This window comes from Euprymna scolopes, chromosome 43 (genome assembly GCF_053919585.1).
Source record: "Euprymna scolopes isolate OS-2025 chromosome 43, ASM5391958v1, whole genome shotgun sequence".
Taxonomy (NCBI): Eukaryota; Metazoa; Mollusca; class Cephalopoda; order Sepiida; family Sepiolidae; genus Euprymna; species Euprymna scolopes.
In genome coordinates, this window is record NC_136524.1 from 11,537,266 (window position 1) to 11,558,838 (window position 21,573).

The 21,573-nt window shown below is 31.4% G+C and overlaps 1 protein-coding gene across 1 annotated transcript in view; it reads right to left on the reverse strand.

The window, feature by feature from the left end:
- Positions 1-7,852: 7,852 nt before the first annotated feature.
- Positions 7,853-21,573, reverse strand: part of LOC145268185 (glutathione S-transferase C-terminal domain-containing protein-like) — a 67,205-nt gene continuing 53,484 nt past the window's right edge. Inside the window, exon 15 of the mRNA XM_080123416.1 lies at positions 7,853-8,259. Coding sequence (XP_079979542.1) covers positions 8,102-8,259 — 158 coding nt within the window. The 3' untranslated portion in view covers positions 7,853-8,101. The remainder of the gene's footprint in view (positions 8,260-21,573) is intronic.

A 21,573-nucleotide genomic window follows, 5' to 3' on the forward strand; every position in this document is an offset into this window, starting at 1 on the left:
TACACATATACATATATTATAACAATAATATACACATTTACACATGCTATAACAGTAATATACACATATACACATATTATAACAGTAATGTACACATATACACATATTATAACAGTAATATACATATATACACATATTATAACAGTAATATATACATTTACACATATTATAACAGTTTGCCACATCTGGGCAGGAGCTGCTAGAAAGGACTTGTCCTGCCTTGATAGAGTTCAAAATAGACTTCGTAGCCTCGTAGGAGATGTCCTTTTCTCCTCCTTGCAACCTCTATCTCACAGAAGAGATGTTGCGAGTTTGTCTCTGATGTATCGTTATTTTCATGGAAAGTGTTCAACTGAGCTTCAATCTATGGTCCCCCCTCGCCAAACTTTCACAAGAAACACTCGTCTAGCTGTAAACACTATCAATAATTTCCCCCACTCTTTGTCTGTGCCTAAACCTAAACGTAGATTCCATGAACAAAGCTTCTTTCTTAGAACTGCACGCCTGTGGAATTGTCTTCCGTTTTCCTGCTTTCCGGCTGACTACAATATGGTTGTGTTCAAGTCTAAAGTAAATAAGTTCTTGATGAGCCGTTCCATATAAGTTATCAAATTTACCAAATTTTCATTACTAATGATTACTATATTGACCAATTTCTACTGTACACTCTTTAACCCTTATCCTTGAGTGGCCTCTTGGCCTTGATAATGTGGTGGTGCCTTTGTAAAAAAAAAAAAATAAAATAAAATAAAAAAATATACACATATACACATATTATAACAATAATATACACATATGATGATTGCAACGTCTTGTCAGACGAGTGCCACTCCCTCATACATTTAAAATCCATGAGCCCAAATATGATGTTAAAGAGTCTTAGCTTTGTACGACAGCTAAGTCTCTCTCTCGGTTCAAAATGTTGAGATCCAGCAACAAGCAAGAGCAAGATAGCCAGCAACAAATTCAACTGCAGACCAGCTTAATGCGGGTACTGGTCTTCCGCTTTATGGTTTTTTAAATCAGAGATTTGCTTCTCCTAGAAAGGTTGCCTTCACCACGGCTTACGGGAGCCCTCTCTACCCCAATACACATACACACACACACACAAATATACACATATTATAACAGTAGTAATATGGAAACAGTAATACAGGAAATATACACATATACACATATTATAACAGTAATATACACATATTATAACAGTAATATACACGTTTACACATATTATAACAGTAATATACACATATACTCATATTATAACAGCAATATACACGTTTACACATATTATAACAGTAATATACACATATACAAATATTATAACAATAATATACACATTTACACATATTATAACAGTAATATACACATATACACATATTATAACAGTAATATACACATATACACATATTATAACAGTAATATACACATATACACATATTATAACAGTAATATACACATTTACACATATTATAACAGTAATATACACGTTTACACATATTATAACAGTAATATACACAAAGCAGGGGAGGGTAGAGCGGTGCTCCTTGATATGTCTAAGGCTTTTGACAGGGTATGGCACGATGGTCTTCTAAGGAAAATTAGATCATATGGAATCACTGGAAGAATTCATAATGTAATTAAATCCTTCTTAAGTAATAGAAAAATCAAAGTTGTCCTCGACGGTCGTACATCTAAACAATATGACATAAATGCGGGAGTACCTCAGGGGTCTATCCTTGGACCTCTATTATTCCTGATATTCATAAATGACCTCCCTTGATAAAATTGTTTCGGAGATGAGTATATTTGCCGATGACACCACTCTCTATAACAGATATGAGGGGAAAACAAATGAACACATATCCAAGGAAATGGCAGAAACTCTAGAGGATGACCTCCAATCCGTAGTGGAATGGGGACAAAAATGGTTGGTCATATTCAATGCTGCTAAGACTAAGCTTGTTTCCTTCAATAACTACAAGAAACCATCTCTACCACCAATAGCAATGGCCAAGAACACATTGCCTGAAAGTACTTCTTTTAAACTCCTCGGACTAACGTTTACAGGGAATATGAACTGGAATAGATACATTGAGAGCATTGCCAAGGCTGCTGCAAGGAAGGTTGGCTCCCTCTACTGTGCTAGAAAACTACTTACGCCCGACAGTATCCTATACCTCTATAAGGCAACCATTCGCCCATGTATGGAATACTGTTGTCACATCTGGGCTGGTGCATCTGCTGCTTGTCTCTCGCTCCTGGACAGGGTTCAAAAGAGAGTCGCCAACCTGATAGGTCCTGAACTGTCATCTAGGCTTCAGCCTCTGTCCCATCGACGAGATGTTGCATCCCTCTGCCTGTTCTACAAATACTTTAATGGTGAATGCTCTGACGAACTGCAAACACTTGTACCTCCCCGACGTAACTACCCCCGACAAACCCGACAAGCTACTAAGTCTCATCCCTTTACAGTGGAGATCCCTAGGTGCAAGAAAGCCTTTTACTCCAATAGTTTCTTCCCCAGAACTGCGGGTCTTTGGAACTCCCTTCCGGGATTCTGCTTTCCCAACTGCAATGATATGCAGAAGTTCAAGTGTAATGTTAACAAACATCTTTCTACTCATCTCCCTTCATAATGACCCCGCTAATTAAGTCCTTAATAGTAGCCCCCTGCTTCAAAGTGGCACTGTGCCTTGTTTGGGGTGAAGATTGAATAAAAAAAAATATATATACACATATACACATATTATAACAGTAATATACATATATACACATATTATAACAGTAATATATGTATTTACACATATTATAACAGTAATATACGTATTTACACATATACAAATATTATAACAATAATATACACACACTATAACAGTAATATACACTCTGCACTCAAATCATAGAAAACAAATAAATAAATAAGATAAATTAAAAAAATATAAAAAATGGAATGATTTTAATCTAATTTACCACAAGGTCTAAAAGACCTTTACCACTATTTTTCTACCTTAGTTTTGATGATGCTTGATGCATACAAACATCATTATTATTGATGATAACTAACAGTAACATATATTTAATGTTATTAACTGAGATCAATGTGTAGTATCTGTGTAACATAGGTGGCATTCTTCAATCCCAGATTGCAACAAATATCTCTGATTGGTGTTCTGTCCAAAGCCCTGTTCTGTTGACATATTGCCAATGTCTCTGTGGATATTTTGTCTTTCAGCTTTTCCAATTTTACATTTGGTAACAATGAGAACATCTTAAAGACAAGAAATAAAATATTATTTGCTTCTCCAGTTTAGTTTATTTCTTCCCAGCAAGGTACATCTAGATGGGCTGTAGTTTCTGATCTTACCATCATGGGGGAGGAGGGGCTCTGATGTTGTAAACTCTAACTCAACAAGAGAAATAATTGCTTTTGCCTCTGTGTACTTCTTCCCATGACATCATATCCAGTAACATAATCATGACTCTAGTCTGTAAACTTCTAATGGAATTTTCCACTACTTTAACTTTATGCTTACTTTAGCCTCATGGCTGAAACTCAAGAGGAAGACCTTCAGTCTGTAGTGGAATGGGGGTCAAAAATGGATGTTAACGTTCAACGCTGCCAAGACAAAGCTCATTTCCTTTAATAATTACATGAAAACTTACCAACCACCAATAGCTAACGCTAGAGATACTTTTTAGAGCAAATCGTTCAAGCACCTTGGCTTAACATTCACGGGGAACATGAGTTTGAATAGATACATTGAAATCATTGCTAAAGATGCTGCAAAGAAAGTGGGCTCTCTCTACCGTGCTAGAAAGTTACTTATGCCTGAAAGTATCCTGTACCTCTATACAAGACCACCATTCGCCCATGTATGGAATACTGCTGTCACATTTGGGCATCTGCATCTGCTACTAGTTTCTCGCTCCTAGACAGGGTCCAAAAGAGAGTCACCAACCTAATAGGTCCCGAACTGTCATCTAAACTTCAGCCTCTGTCCCACCAACGAAATGTTGCATCCCTCTGCCTATTTTACAAGTATTTTAATGGTGGATGCTCTAACAAACCCCTCGATGAAAATACCCCCGACAAGCAGCGAAGTCCCACCCCTACACAGTTGAGATCCCTAGATGTAACAAATAAATTAATAAAAATAAAACTCATCTCAATAATGAATTCCAATTCAATAATTTATATACAATTCGGTACGGACCTGACCATGGAAGATCAGATAATAAATAAACGTGGATTTATAAGACCAAAAATTCAACCTTGATCGCCCTTCGGGGTCCATGGCACAGTGGATAGAGACGTTGAATCTCTACGGTTCCAGATGAGCATTATCTGAAGATAGCCGTTTCGATCCTACCCAAAGCTGGCCAGAGGATTAGTTGGCTAAAAACGTGGTGAAACGACAACTATGAAAGGCAGTAATTGTTGAGAATGCAGTTAAGAGATTCAGAGTTCTTATCCTGTCGCGGTTACCACCTGACGAAGGCCAGAAGAATAATTGGCCAAAACGGCGTGAAACAACAACTAAAAAGATGAGGATAATAGTCCACAATAAATAAATTGCTAAGAATAAATTGCTAAGAATAAATTGCTAAGAATAAATTGCTAAGAATAAATTGCTAAGAATAAATTGCTAAGAACTACTTTGTTTATTTTTGAGCGTTTATTGTTGCTTAGATACCATTTTTCTAGAACACGACTTTTTTTAATGCAAAAAATGTTGAAAAGTTTGTAAAAATAAAAATTACTTAGCCTATCATATGACTAAGTCTTAAAAAAAAACTTTTCTAACTCTAAATTTAAGTAGCAACCCCTGTCTTAAAACCCTTCTTTAATCCTAGCATCTAGCACTAACCCTAAAATGTATGGCAAGACCCTATTCCCTTAAAAGCCCTCTCTTAACTATTATTATTAATCTTGACTCTTAGTAGCAAATTAACGTCTTAAAAAAATTGTCAAAGCACACATGACAAAAACAAAATAATGATCTGTTTGGATGAACAAAAAAAAGGAAAAGGAAATTGAATGAAGAAAAATATTGGTTCAAACTCCTGCTTTCTCACAATTAAATTCAACTGTAATTTCCAACATCTGTTCTCTCTCTCCGCTGTCAAAAAACTAACTGCCGTCGTGCTTCCAACGTCCTTTTCATAAATTTCTGTCCTCTTATGCAAATTAATGCCATACGTATATTATTGAGCCTTCTATCAACGAAGATCTTTTCTTTCTCTTTCCTTCCTTCATTCTGTGAAAGAGAGAGTTGCAGCTGTTTGTGTCACTTCCTTTATCCACGAAATCAATTTTTCTAATCTTCTTATTCAATTCCACTAGACTATCCTAAAATGCTAGAACAGCTTGGAAATGAGGTATCATTTTCTGTTAAATTCATATGCAAAACTGGTTTCCAACTTTAATATAACTATTTCTTTTTCTTCAAATTTTATCAGACTGTTCACACATAATCGACTAAAAAAAAGTAGAATTTCATTTCTTAGATAAGTGAAGGATGAATTAGGGAATTTTTTTTCAAATCGACTATTGTTTTAACTTTATTTTTTCTGTTAAATTCTGTTAAAATTAGCTTTCTGTGTAAAATGAACTTCATTTTTTTGTGTGTGTGTGTGTAATAAAAGTTTAAAATAAATATATTTGGTGTGAGAAAAAAACAGGATAAAAAAAACATAGCCATTGCCAAGAGAAAAACCTCAATTGTTATTTTATGGAATCAAAAGTCTTTTGCATACCCTTTTTATTCTGAAGCATTTGAAGCATGACAAAATTAATATTTTCAGAGAGGGTACAGTAAGTAAGACGTGCCAGAGAAATGGAAATGGAAGGGAAAAAGAAAAAAAGGAAAGAAGTAGAAATACAATTGAGTAAAGATGAAAGTAGAACTTATTTAAAAAAGAAAAAGTGGCTTTTCCTTCAGCAATGGTAAATCTGACAAGAGGTAAGCAAAAAGTGTGAAAAAAGAACAGAAACAAACTTCGGACATTTTTAAAGGCTTCGTCTAAATTAGGTATAAATGAATTTTAAAGAATTTCATCACTCTACCAGAGACCACACTTTCTAAAAAGATAAAAGGTTGATGAGAGTGAGAAATAAAAGTCAATAAAATCGAAAACTAAAAATGAAAACGATTCTTGGTTATTAACTGAAACCATTTGGTGGCTCAGTTCATTTTCCTTCATTTGATGAGACACAAATACACTGCTTTCAGATGAGAGAGAACTTGAATGCCTACTAGACACAATGAATCTTAAGTGACAACTTGCCACGAAGATACTTTTCACTGCAAGTGAACCATGATTGAATCATCAAAATCATATTCACGTATTTGTGGCCTAAATAAGATCTCTTCATATGGCTCTTACGAGGAATAGTGCACCTTCTCCAAATGATGTTATTTGAAGTAAGAGCACAAAGCTGGATACTTCATCAGACTAGATGAATTTTTATCCTGGAATCCAGTAAAACCAAGAGACCAAAACGAAAGACATACTTACATTGTCAACTAGGGAGATGAAAATTATGTTCTTAACTTTTTTTACTAATTTAATATGTGAGATACAGATATCAAATGTTAGCACTAGGAAGGGGAACCCTTGTTCTGAGAATTTCAACTGAAGTAAAATGAAACAAAAGGAAAAGAAGAAATACAATCGAGTCAAGACAGAAATCAAACTTATTTGAAACAAAAAAAAAGCAAATTCAAGTGAAATTCTGCTAAAAAACAGAGCTCTCACATTTCTGGAATTAATGACTGCATAAAATCTGTCTTTTATTATATAACTAGCGAGGGGCACCCGGCGTTGCCCGGGTGTTTGGAGGTGTGTGAGGAAACTCCGGGGGTGGGGGTGGAAGGTAAAAAAAAAAAAAAAAAAAAAAAAGTAAGTATGAGGATCGAACCCGAACCGTTGAGGCAAAGTTGTAAATTAAAGTGTGAAAAAAAAAAAAGTGCGACATTAACCATTGGGCCACCGCGAGATGCTAACGGAAACACGTTTGAATTCATTTAATTACTTGGATTTGGCAGGTGCCTGTTTTAATGAGGTCAAGTTTGAATGCAGGATTTTTATTTTCCCAAGATGTTATAGGAAAAAGACTAACCTACATGCGGCGAGCGACAAATGTTGAATATTTATCTTCCCGAAATCGAGCAAATTAAATAGACAGGCGAGCTTCGTTGTTAACTGTGAGATATTACGATTTATATATGATATAAAAAGTTTTAAAAAGTTGTGAACCGACCGACCGCTTCTCTGAAAAAAGCCTTTTGTAGACATACAGAAAAAGTGAACACACATACAAACATACATTTCTATAAATATAAAAGCGAAAATGTATGTGTTTGTATGTGTGTTCGCTTTTTCTGTATGTCTACAAAAGGCTTTTTTCAGAGAAGCGGTCGGTCAGAAAGTCTTAATTTTGTATGAGTGTGTGTCCACCTAAAAACCAGAAACTACATAGGATACTCTTACAATCCTGTGACCCTGACCTGGTGATGGTAAAAGAAAATGCTGTAATATTCATTTACTTTCAGTTATCAGGAATCAAATTAGCACATAAAAATAAATTACTTTCTTTCATTCTTAATGATTGTTGTTTTGAAAACAACACTGAAACTAAGTCAAATAATTACCTTTTTTCTCTTTCTTGAACCATTTGTGTGTGTGTGTGTGTGAGAGAGAGAGAGAGAGAGAGAGAGAGAGAGAGAGAGAGAGAGAGAGAGAGAGAGAGGAGGTACATAGATCTGCTAATTTAATTTAAAGATTTTTATTACAAGGCAACACCAGATATCTCTGCTGCTAATAAATAAAACTCATTAAATTCAACTGATTAAAGTATTTTTCAATTTTGAAAAAATAAATAATAATTTATTTTTTATTTTTGGTCTGAAATTGATTCAAAATTTTTCAAAACAGATTAAAAAATGTCTTGAAATTTTGTATCACAGTTGGAATTGCATTACAATTATAAAAGAATGTTTTCTTTTGGTGCAACAATTTTTTGGTGTAAGATTGAGTCACTTCTATTAAGGCCAAAGGGCACTTGAGTATAATGACACAAAGGTGGCTGAATATGTCAACTGATACCATTTTTTGCGTGGTTTATAATCCCAATAAGCAGGTTGTTCTTGGGGGTACAAGTTAATGGCTGAAGTGAACACAAAATAACATTGTAACCTTTTTCCTCGGCATAAGTCAATCGATCTGTATCCACCAAATTCATGCAGTAACGACCTAGAACAAAAAAGAAATTATGAGAAAATTAATTCTTCACATTTTCTAAGCATATCATACTACTATAATCAAGATTTAAAGTTATTTTCCTAAGAAGGTATTCAAATGTGCAACAAAATCGGAAACCTCAGCGGCACAAAAACAATCATCTTCTGTTGGATGTTGAATGGCAGTTATGAAAATGAAAAAGTGGACAAAGTAGGAGGAAAAAATCACTGTACAGTATATCAAAACAAACACTAAAATTCCACGTTGAGATAGAAAAACAATTTCTAGCAAATAAATAGCAAAAATATTTGAAAACCTACACAAAAAAATGTCACTAACAATCTAAGAGGTTATAAAAATTATAAAAGACTGTATGGCCACATATCTGTGATTCATATCAGCCTTCATTCTGTGTTTACCGTGATGCTCCATTTACAGTGAAAGATATATTGGTAAAAATTTACGGATTACAATTAATTGAAATCCGTAAATTATTATTATTACCAAGTTGATTATCTGAAGGACATTTTTGAACAGGGGAAACCAAACAACACTTTGAATATTTCTGAATTTTTTGTTGAGGATTGATAATTTAAATTATTCATACTACATTTCTTATCTTGAGCGCGCGCACACACACACACGTCCCAAGTTAATATTTTTCAGAGGTAAAGCAACCAATGAAATTTTAACAAGGTTAATGCAAGAGTGCTCAATACCAAAGTAAGGCAAAATATACTTTTTATTTGTTTCACATAAACAATATATTGCTACACATTCATGAACATGTTTCAGTCAGCAAGACTTCTTCAGGAGATATTGCTTGTAAAAAAGTTTAATCTGTAATGAAAATTTTACAGGAGTTTACAAACACAAAAAATTTATCAGGAGATCACATCACATGACATTCAGAATAAAAAAGATAATGACATGTAATATATGTGAAGAAGATGAAGGAAAAAAGGAGAATAAAGTGTCGAAATAGAGAAAAGAAACAAAGAGGAAAAAGAAAGGAAGTAATAGATGGGAAGAGCAAGAAAAAAGAGAAAGAAAAAGGAAAAAAGTACAAACAATAATAATAACATCAATAAAAATATACATAGCATATATAAGATAATAAAGCCATTAATAATAAAAGATTTGATAACAAAAATAAAATAAAAAATAATAAAAAAATCACAAAACTGTAGGATTTAAAAATTACCTAATAAAAACCTCTAGATTTATATATCAATAAAAAATGACAGTAAAAAAAGTAAAAATAAAAATAAAAAACAAAACAAAAGACAAAATAAAAACACAAATATATTACAAAATACATGTGGGTGTAGGAGGTAGACAGGCCGGAAGCAAAACCAACATTTTTTTTAAATACAAGCTTCCAGTTAAAAAAATATAGGTTAACAATAAAACAAACAACTTTGTTCATAACACATATTATTCTGGTTGAAGATTTCAATTTCATTTTAATTTACTAGTGATAAAAAGCGAATTAAAAAATTAATATATTAATGGAATTTACTATGGTCATAAAAAAAACTACTACTACTACTACTGATGATGATGGTGATGATAATAATAATAATAATAATAATAGTAGTAGTAGTAGTAGTAGTAGTAGTTGATGTCTGAATCGGGGGGGGGAGGGGGGAAATATTGTAATCATCCCATCACTAGTTAATGATAAGGTACATAATACAATAAAAATTGTATGTATGCAATAAAAATGGCTTTATTTTATTTATTTTTTATGAATACTATTAAATTAGAAATCATTTTGTTGGATACAATGTATGTAAAATATGCTTGAAATGTGTTATTTTTACAAAATGGAGTCTTATGGGATGTCACCACATTGTCTTTTTTTTCTATTGCTCATAATGAAAAACTATTAAAATGTCTTTTCTGCTATTATTGCGTAATACTAAATTGATTTAAACTATGAAACATATTTAATGTCATTATCTTCAGAAACCGTTTAATCCTGTGAACTCATAATTTACCTTTTCTTTTAATAATTAATACAATAACCGTGTTCTTTGAATAAAAAATTAGAAAAATCAATTTCATTTGTTACTTAGATAAATTCGACATTTTCCAAGATTTTATTTAATTTCACTTCTTTGTTTTGGTTTTTTATTACATGAGGATTTTCTAAGAAATTTAAAAAACAGTTTAAATGACTTTTTATTCAATAGTTTAGAGACTTTAAATTTCTTTTCAAATTTTGAGCAGTCACAAAGTAATTGGCATAAGAAATGGTTTGTTTTGTTTAATCCTGTTAAGACTCAGCTATTGTCCTTCAATCAGAGGCGTGTCCTTTTTCTTCCTGAGATTCTCATAGACGAGAAAAAATAAACTCTGAAACTTCTTGGTCTCTCTTTTTCATCAAATCTTTCTTGGAGTTCAAACATTAGATCCATTGCTCTTTCTAATTCTCATGAAGTCGGTTTTCCCTATCACACTAAACATTTTCTCCTACCTAAGGCTATTCTCTATCATTACAAATCTACTGTTGTCATATTTGGGCTGATGGGTCTGTGTCCCATTTGAAGGTTCTTGATAAATTAGAGAAATGTATCTGTAATTTGACTTGCTCCACTCTTTATCTTCACTGCAACATGTCTCTCAGAGACGTGATATTGCTAGTTTCAATTGTTTTATGGGAGATAAATCATGTGCATTTTTCATTAAGGAAGGATCTATTTTTTGTTTGTTTTAGACGCTTGTATGTGGCTTACAGAGGTATTTTGTTGTGGGGGGGGGCTTGCCACTCGAACTAGACAAAATACTGTTAGAAACTCGCTCAATATATGTTACTGTGACATAGACTGACATATATTCGGTGGGTTTTTAACAGTATTTTGTATAATTTTTTATTTTTAACTCCTTTTAACTCCTTTTCTCAAACTTACCATGTCAAAGAGAGAGTTGGGCACCATTTTTAATTTTCCAATACATCGGTAAACACTGTATGTTTTTCGAGCTGAATAAACATGTTACATTAAATAAAAACACTAAAACATATCCAGCTAAGTAGAAAAGTAACTTATCTTGCCTTTGATAACATTTATTTGTTATATATTTGTTTTTTGACAACTTTTTCGAATCTGTGTGTACAGTAATATAAATGAGATTTTGATACTTATTTTGATTTTGAAAAAACATTTGTGGCTGTTCGCAGTAAAACATTGTTTTAATTTGCTGTTCAAAACTAATGCAATGAATAAAAGTGCATGCAAACTATATATCTACAAAAGTTTATTTTGTTTTTTTTAACCATGTTTTTAAATTTGACCAAAAATGTAAGAAATTGCAACAGATTCATAATGCTGAATTGGTTGAGATTGTTATTATATATTTTGAAAACCAAATAGTTCTAAGCTAATGTTATTCTTATAACAAAATAGCTCTAATTAAACATGTAACATTTATATTCATATTTTCATTTTTTTTCTTAATTCGTTTTTGAATAAAAATTAAAGAACGTGTGTTGTTTACACTGTGCTATTGCTAATACTACAGCTGCTGCTGCTACTAATACTACCTTCATTTGTCCAAACTTGAGAAATAGAAACTTTTTTTTTTCGGGTCCTTTTAAATTATTATCAATTACCAAAGTGTTACTCAACATACAATAATACTTTTAATTGATAAAGATAGTAAAAACAATGATTTACTTACTACTGGGTGTCCGAAGAAATTTAAAAAAAAAATGTTCGATACTCGTCATATTAAAGTCTTATTTTTAACACAACAAAAAAAAGAAATGGTCAAAAATATTTTGGACACTTGACAGTATTAAGATTAACACCTCTTCTGATTGTTTCTCAAATTTCATGACAAAATTCTTCATACAATCATGGTACGGGCCTTTAGAAATCAGGGAGGGTCATTACAAAACCTTACTGAAAACACCATTTTATGACGTTCACATTTTTATCAGTTTATTTGCTTAAAATTTTTAAAATATATAATGTACATTCATATTTATTAATTCATTTGAAAGTGTATTCATTTCCAAACAAAACAGTAGTATTTTGAAGACTTGAAGTGCTTTGGTTTAAAAATATGGCTATTTTAGTAGAACTACCTTGAAATCTGTGATTACCCAAAGCATTTTATCATCCGTGTGTATTACTAATTTAGTGAAACGCACCAAGAAAAGATGGGCACTGTCCGCATACTGAAGAAGTGCCTTTTGTTGTTTCATGAACACAGAAAGTGTTAAAAGTAAATTAATTTTTTGAAATGAAATGTTTTATTATTTGATAATACAAGAAGTGTTTTCTTTTCTTTTTGTGTTGTTTCATAATAACACCAGAAGTATTAAAAATTAAAGAAATGCTTTTATAAATATACTAACAGGATCTGTTAACCGGCATTGCCCGGTGGTTTATGGCCACAATTTTTTTTTTTTCGGTGGGAGGGAGGTCAACGTGTAATGAACACAATTTAATGTAAAATGAGCACCAACTTTTTTGTTTTGGGTTTGTGCATGTCAAATCAATTATTAATGCCTAGTCAGTCCAATGCCAGTTTCGCTTAGGAATAATAGGTTTGGCTTAGTCTCCTGTAATTGGGTTTCAACATCTGGAAGGTTGGAATGTAGACCCCCTGATGTTGGAGAAGGAGACATGGTAGTGGGGGTCTACGTTAGAAGTTGAAGATCTGGGTTTAATCGCATGTTTTTTCAGGAAACTTTTCATGATGATTTTTTTGGGATTTGTGGAATAGGTTGACAGACTTGCTGAGAGCAGGACAGAGAGGGAAAGTAAGAGAGAAAAAGAAACAAAGAAATATTCTTTTTGTAGCACATGATAAGGTAAAGCCGTAACAATTACCCACTAATATGGCATCGAGAGACCCCAGCAGAAGCTACTGCATGGTCCAGAATCCATTCACCAAATGATAATACAACAGCCTCAGTACTTTGCATCTGCTGATAGGACAGCCTCCTTAGTTGTTAAACCAAGGTTCGGGCCCCTGACTATCAGGTGGATAATGTCAGCCCAGATAAAACGTTTACTTCCAGCACCCTTACTAAGGACATGGCCACAAGGATAGACATAGAAACAAAATTTCTGACGTCTTTGGCAACTGTTCATACTTCCAACCTAGAATACAGTTTTTTCTTCTACCTTTGTCAGAAAAATCACTCATTAAAAAAGAGGACTGAGAGACAAATAAGGAGAAGTGAGAGTAATGGCAGCTGCTGATAACGCATCCATAATGCATTGTTTACTCTTCATGAAAAAAAGAAGATAGTGTTAAGTAATGTACTTAATATGTCCAACTGATATGCTTAGAGAAAGTATGGTGATAGGTTCCCCTCTCACTAACTGAAAATGATTAGAATTTTCAAATCTATTTAAGCTATATTTAAAATCAACTTGCCAGATTTTAATGAATACATGAACGAGAAAATCTGTTATTAAAAACAAGCAAAATAAAAAATACATCAATTAAAAAAACTGCAATAAATAAAAATAATAATGTTTGCCTATAATAATAATAAATTATTTTCAATCAAGATTTATTCAATAATGGACCTGTTTTTTTACCTAGTATCGTCATGGCATCCCAAAAAAGAATTATCGGTCTTTTCAATAGGAATCTCCTGTCATTGCAATAATCATCTTTTGTTCTTGTTAACTCTTTTCATCAAGTAGCTTTGTGCATTGTCTCAAGCGGTTTCTAGAAAACTTTGTTCAACTATTAACAAAATATTAAAATAGCTTGACTATCTTATTAATGTTTACTTGACTATCTTATTAATATAATAATTGAAAAAAAAAACCCCAAATAACCATGTTTTTAGGATGAACATTTGGAAAAAATTTATTTGCTTTAAAAAAAGTAAATATTTTAAAAAGTTTTTTTTTTTTACATAGGCATCACCAATTATCAAGACCAAGAGACCACTCAAGGATAAGGGTTAAAGAATAGAAATTGGACAATATAGTAATCGTTAGTAATGGAAATTCAGTAAATTTGTTAACTTATATGGAATGGCTCATCAAAAACTTGAAGACAACCATATTGTAGTCAATTGGAAAGCAGGAAAACGGAAGACAATTCCACAGGCGTGCAGTTCTAAAAAAGAAGCTTTGTTCATGGAATCTATGTTTAGGTTTAGGCACAGATAAAGAGTGGGGGGAATTATTGATAGTGTTTTCTGCTAGACGGGTGTTTCTTGTGAAAGTTTGGTGAGGGGGGACCATAGATTGGAGCTCAGTTGAGCACTTTCCATGAAAATAACGATAAAGCAGAGACAAACTCACAACATCTCCTCTGTGAGAGAGAGGTTGCAGGGAAGAGAAAAGGACATCCCCTATGAGGCTACGAAATCTACTTTGAACTTTAACAAGGCAGGATAAGTCCTTTCTAGCAGCTCCTGCCCAGATGCGGCAACAGTACTCCATCCTTGGACGTACCTGGCTCTTATATAGATAGAGAATTGCATTAGCAGTGAGATATCTACTGGATCGATAGAAGGATGCCGTCATTTTTCCAGCGGCCTTGGCAACAGATTTAATGTATGTGTTCCATTTAAGATCAGGAGTAAAGGTCAAGCCCAGAAGCTTGTCAAAACATGAGGCCTCCCCATTCATTTCAATTGATGCCAGATGGGGATCAGAGCGTTGATGATGTAAAGATAAAAGCTTGGGTTTAGATGCATTAAAAGTAACAAGCCACCTCTTTCCCCATTGTACCACTTCTCAAGTTTTCTGTTTTGAAATATTATGGGAAGCAACTTAGCCCTATTTAAAACTACATCACTGCAGCTACGGCCTAAAATATATTTTGAATCGATAATTATTCCTAATTGCTCAATTTTCATACTTAGACTTTTTTCTTAAAAAAATTTGAAGTAGTCTGATTTAAATATGTCGCACTGACCTATTTAAAGAGAGTTATAATTATTTTCAGTCTTAGTTTTTCATAAAAACATATAAAGAATAAATTTATTTAAAAAATTAATGGATAAGTAATTTTTCTGGTAGGAAGAACATCTTTTTAAACTCTAAAAGTTGGGTTTGATTTTGGTATGTCATTTTAGGGGTGCCTGGAAAACTTTCCCTTTTTGCTAGGTAGGAAAACTGGTCCCTTATTGAATAAATATCGATTGAAAACACATTTTATGACCGTTCTAGAAGGAGATATTGTTTTTAAAGGGAATTTAGGAAAACTCGTCCCGGGAAAACTCGTCTCCGGAAAACTTGTCTCCGGAAAACTCGTCTCCTTTCGCTAGGTAGGAAAACTGGTCCCTTATTGAATAAATGTCGATTGAAAACACATTTTATGATCGTTCTTGAAGGAGATATTGTTTTTTTTAAAATAGACTATAACCCCCATAATATTTAAAAAAAATTTTTTTTACTTGTTTAATGTTTTTTTTTTTTTAAATAAAATCGATTTTCTAAGTGTTCGTTTTCTACCTAACTGGTTAAGTTCTTAGTGGTTTCACTTATTTTAAAGCGGTTAGTATGTTCATAAACGAGACCGCTTTTTTTTATATTAATATAAAAAGAATTTATGGGTTTGTATTACTGTACACATAGATTCGAAAAAGTTGTCAAAAACAAATATATAACAAATAAATGTTATCAAAGGCAAGATAAGTTACTTTTCTACCAAACTGGATATAATTTTCGTGTTTTTATTCAATTTAACATGTTTATTCAGCTCGAAAAGCATACAGTGTTTACCGATGTATTGGAAAATTCAAAATGGCGGCCGACTTTCTCTTTAACACGGTAAGTTCGGAAAAAGGTGTAATAAATAATAAACTAGACAAAATACTGTTAGAAATTTGCTCAATATATGTTACCGTGACATAACTTTACATATATTCGGTGGTTTTTTAATAACATTTTCTTTAGTTTATTATTTATAACACCTTTTCCCGAACTTACCGTGTTAAAGAGAGAGTCGGCCGCCATTTTGAATTTTCCATCGGTAAACACTGTATGCTTTTTGAGCTGAATAAACATGTTAAATTGAATGAAAACAGGAAAATTATATCCAGTTTGGTAGAAAAGTAATTTATCTTGCCTTTGATAACATTTATTTGTTATATATTTGTTTTTTGACAACTTTTTCGAATCTATGTGTACAGTAATACAAACCCGAAAATTGATTAATAAATTTATTTAGTGATTACTTTTTCTCTTAATGATTGATTTTAGAATTTTGAAGTAAAAATTAAAAAAAATTAAAAATTAGTTAACGAGAGATTGTTAGCAAATGGCATCCCTCGCGCCAAAAAAATATTTCGTTTTTAATTTATTAGTTAATTTGTTAATTTTTGCAAAATTTGACAGGACGACAATAAATGTTGATAATTGATAAAATTATAATTTTAAATAACGCATGAGTGCATTTTGTATGAGAGAAAACAAAAACATAACAACAAAAAAACTATCATAATTAAAAAACAAAAACAAAAAGCAACGAAAAATCGAATCGCTGCCTATTTTAAAATTTTTTTGTTTTGTTTTTAATTATTGTTTTTATGACTCCAAAAAACATCGTTAAAATAAGAACAAAAAAAAAATTGTAATTAACTTTGTATGAACATAATAAACGCTTTAATATAAGTGAAACCACTAAGAACTTAGCCAGTTAGGTAGAAAACGGACACTTAGAAAATCGATTTTATTTAAAAAAAAAAAAAAAAAAAACATTAAACAAGTAAAAATATTTTTTTAAAATATTAGGGGGGGGGCTATAGTCTATTTTAAAAAATAATATCTCCTTCAAGAATGATCATAAAATGTGTTTTCAATCGATATTTATTCAATAAGGGACCAGTTTTCCTATCTAGCGAAAGGGGACCAGTTTTCCGGAGACGAGTTTTCCGGAGACGAGTTTTCCCGGAACGAGTTTTCCGGGCACCTTTTAAAGGCGACTATGCCCCCCCCTAATATTTTTAAAAATTATTTTTAACTCGTTTTAAAAAAATAAACTTGATCATGGAGTCAGGGCATGAAAAACGAAACCATATATTTATTTAAAATATACTTTAGTTTTAACACTTTTTGTGTTATTACGAAACAAAAAAAAAAAAAAGAAAGAAAACACTTACGTATTATCAAAGAAAGCAATTATTTTATTTAGAAGAATTAATTTAGTTTAAACAATTCTTATGTTATTACAAAACAAAAAAAAAGAAAACACGGTACCGCACTGAAATAATAACATTATTATTTCGAAAGCAATTCTTAACATGGGGAGGGTATCAGTTAAAAGTTATTTCGGGCGCACTTGTGCAGTATGCAGACTGCGGATATTGTTAGAGGGTGATAACTCCAATTTCTTCTTGGTCAAAATAACCTGGCAAATAAGTAACAAACAAGATTTTTTCCTGAACAGAAAAATATTTGAAAACCAATACATTTATTGTATAAAAATGTATCAATATATAATTGTAAAAACATTCATTTAAAAGTCTGCGCAAGAAAATGTAATTTTAATAAAACAATTTTGTAATAAAAACAACATTGGATTTTTGTAAAGTAAAATAGCTTCTTTTTTTTTTTCAAACAAATAAATAATTTAAATGAAACATTTTTTTAAATTAGAGCGACTTTGAAGGGTTAACAACAAATTAATAATTTAAATGTTTTTGGCCAAGAAGCGCCACTTGGTGACAGTTTAGTGAAATGCGCCAAGAAAAGATGGCCGCCATCCTCATACTGCACAAGTGCCTTTTGTTGTTTCGTGAACACAAAAAGTGTTAAAACAGTGTTTTTATTTGATGATTGCCCCCTCAAAGCGTTTTCTTTCACTTTCCTCATATATATCTCAGACTTTACTTTTAATCGCGCATGTATGTATTTTAATTTTTTGAATTTTTTTTCTTTGTGTAAATTTGATTCACACTTTTATTTTGTGGTTGTTTTTATTTTATTTTGATTTCATTTATTTTTAATTTTTTTATTTTCTCCACTAAAAATTATTTTTTTGTTAAATTATTTTTTCATACATATTTAAATAATGTTTTGTCCCCCCACCTTTTTGGCCACAAATAGTACCTTCAAAAAGTTTTCATGATTAAATAAACCAAAGAAAACCTTTTGTGCATGCGCTTTAAGGGAGCAATCATTAAATAAAAAACACTGTTTACGCAGGGTCCACGTTCTCTGTGAAGTACCAAATTTTCTAAATATTTGTTTTCTTATTATTATTATGTAAGTGTTTTCTTTTTTTTTTATTTGTTTTGCAATAACACAAGAAATGTTAAAAAGTAAAGTAAAACTATATCCACCTCAGTATTTTTTAATTTTCTATTTTCGAGCAATTATCAAGACTCGGACATTTTTTGTTCAAAAGTAATACTTGTTTTTTTTTTTTTTTTTTTTTTTGACTAAATAAACTCTTTAAATTAAATTGAAACACCAAAAACTTTCAAAGCTAGGTAGAAAACGAACACTTAAAAAAATCAATTTAATTTTTTTAAAACAACAGTAAACAAGTAAAAATATTTTAAACAAATATCATGGGATGTGCATCCTCTTTTAAAGATAATATCTTCTTCAAGAACAGTTATAAAATGTGTTTTCAATCGATTTTATTTACTAAGGGACCAGTTTTCCTACCTAGCAAAAGGGGACGAGTTTTCCGGGGATGAGTTTTCCTAAATTCCATTTTAGGTGTACCTGGAAAATTTGGTTACTTTAAAATAAATGCAAGACATGAAGCCACCTGATGTCAGGAGATAAAATGGAGGAAAAGTGATTATTGCAAACACACAAGATGCTTATTAATTGTTGCCTTAAAAAGACCAAGGTAAGAGGAGAAGAGTCAGCAGGAAAAGAATTCTACAAGCTCGCAGTTTTTGAGACGAAGCTACTGAACTAGGATGTGCTTGGAAAAAGTGGCAGAGTAAAAATAGCAAAAGTGGATGAATAGGAACAAAATGGCACTTTGATAGCATAAAATTAGAACAATTTGAGACAGGCAGGGCTAATCTCCCTTCCCAAAGACACAATATTTAAAAAAGAAATATTGGTACTTGTACAGTTTAGTCAAGACATTAAAAAATGAAAATATTGAAAAAAGTTTAAATTGTATGTATCCGTTATGGAACGAAGTTCTCCGAAAAATATTTCACTTAATTTCATCAAGTAGTTTTTTTTTTACAGCGAAAAAAAAAAAAAACAATTTGTTATGATACGGAGCAAAATGTTCGATTTTTAGGAAGAAAAGCTAGTATTAAAGATGGGAAGGGGTGTCAGTGCTTTAACTGGAGTTATCTCCCTTTGTCATTTCTAAAATTCAAACAAAATTTTTTTTTTTTAATCCAAGATGGCCGCCTTCAACACACTCTCATAAAAACGTGTTTTTCCGCTGTAAAAAAAAAACTACTTAATGAAATTTTTTTTTTGAGAACTTTGTTCTATAACAGATACGTACAATTTAAACTTTTTTTCGATATTTTCATTTTTTAATGTCTTGACTAAACTGTACAAGTACCGAAATATTTTTAAAGTAGATATTTACACTGGTGGTGTGAAGGCTAGGCTCCCTTTCTTCTCATTTTTAAATAGGGGCTAAGTTTTAATTTAGAAAAACTTGTTTATGGAAAACTTATCCACAGAAAATTTGTCCATTTTTGCTAGATAGAAAAACTGATCCCTTATTGAATAAATATATAAAATGTATTTTCAATTTGAAAATACATTTTATGACCGTTCTTGAAGGAGATATTGTTTTTAGAGACTACACCTCCCCATATTATTTAAAAAAAAATTTTTTTACTTCTTTACTGTAGTTTACGAAAGGATAAAATCGATTTTTCTAAGTATTCGTTTCCTACCTAACTGGGTATGTTTTTAATGGTTCAACTTATTTTGAAGTGTTTATCCAGTTCAAAAAAGAGACTACGCCCCTTAATATTTTTGGTTCTCCTGTAGATGTAGCCCTGATTCCTATTTTCGCTTTTCTCACTCAAATGCCTTTATTCTGAATTCTACCAAAACATTCATTAACATTTTTATTTTTACGTTTAATCTATTTCAAACTGATATAAATTATTTCACAATAAAAATAATTAAATTAAAACAAAAATCATTTTTATTATTTCGAATTAAAAATCACCCTTTTTTTAATTGATTACTAAATTTAAAAAGCTTCTTTTTTTTCATAGTATTTTCGAGTTAAATTCAGTTTTTACAATATTTTTGTTAAGTAATCTGCTAGGATGGTAATTCTTTTTTGGCACACCAACTCGCCAAATGTCATTCTATCATAAAAACAACTTTCTACAGAAAAGAAAAAACTTATTTTTACATTTTTATCTAGCGAATAAACATAAAATTATATATAAGAAAACGCGTTTATCATTTTTAAAATTCAATATCGGAGTTGAAGCCAATGTTTTCGATTGTAAAACAAAACTAATTTTTTTGATAAATTTCTGTGTGGTGTAACACTGAGTTATTTTTTCTAAAGAATAAAGTTTATTTTTTACAATGTTTAAACATTTTCCTAGCGAATAAGCATAAAAATATGTATGAAAAAACATGTTTACTATTTCTAAAAAATCAAAATTATGCACCGGGGATGAAGTAGGCTTTTTTTTCTTACACAAAACTGACTTTGGTTTGATAAAATTGTGTTTGATGTACTGATGAATTATTTTTTTTAAAGAACAAAATTGAATAAAGTTTATTTTTACAAGAATGTTTAGACGTTTACCTAGCGAATAAGCATAAAAATATATATGAAAAAAAAAAACATGTTTATTATTTTTAAAAAATTTTTAGAGGTGTCTTTTTGGGACCTGTAATAGTAAGTTACACGGTTGTGCAAATTCACAGAAAGGGCTAATAAAACCATCTAACATAAAAATAAATTCAAGAATTCAGGAAACGACAGTAGTCAACAGAAGACATTGAATTGCTGAGTTATTATAATATAAACATTTATTAAATGTAAAAGTGTTGTCTAACATGTTAGGTGAAAGTCGTATAGATTCAAAGGATGTCCAACATGTTAAATCAAAGTGTTCAACAAAAGTATTTTCTAGTGTTAGACTGTTCTGAAAGACTGGATATTATATGAATTTTATATGTTCAACACAAGGTTGGAAACTCATGATTTTTTAAATAGAGGCACCGCAGGAAAGATTGAAGTTGTTATAATTATTTTTTTTATAGAAACAGTTTGTTCTGGTTGTATGTAGCGTGTCACTACACATTTATTTAGTGAATAAATATAAAATTACACATGAAAATCTACTTTGATTATTTTACTTTTTTATTGAAAGAGCATAAGCAAAGTAGCAGAAGTCCATCAAGAAGTGTGTAATTCTTTTTT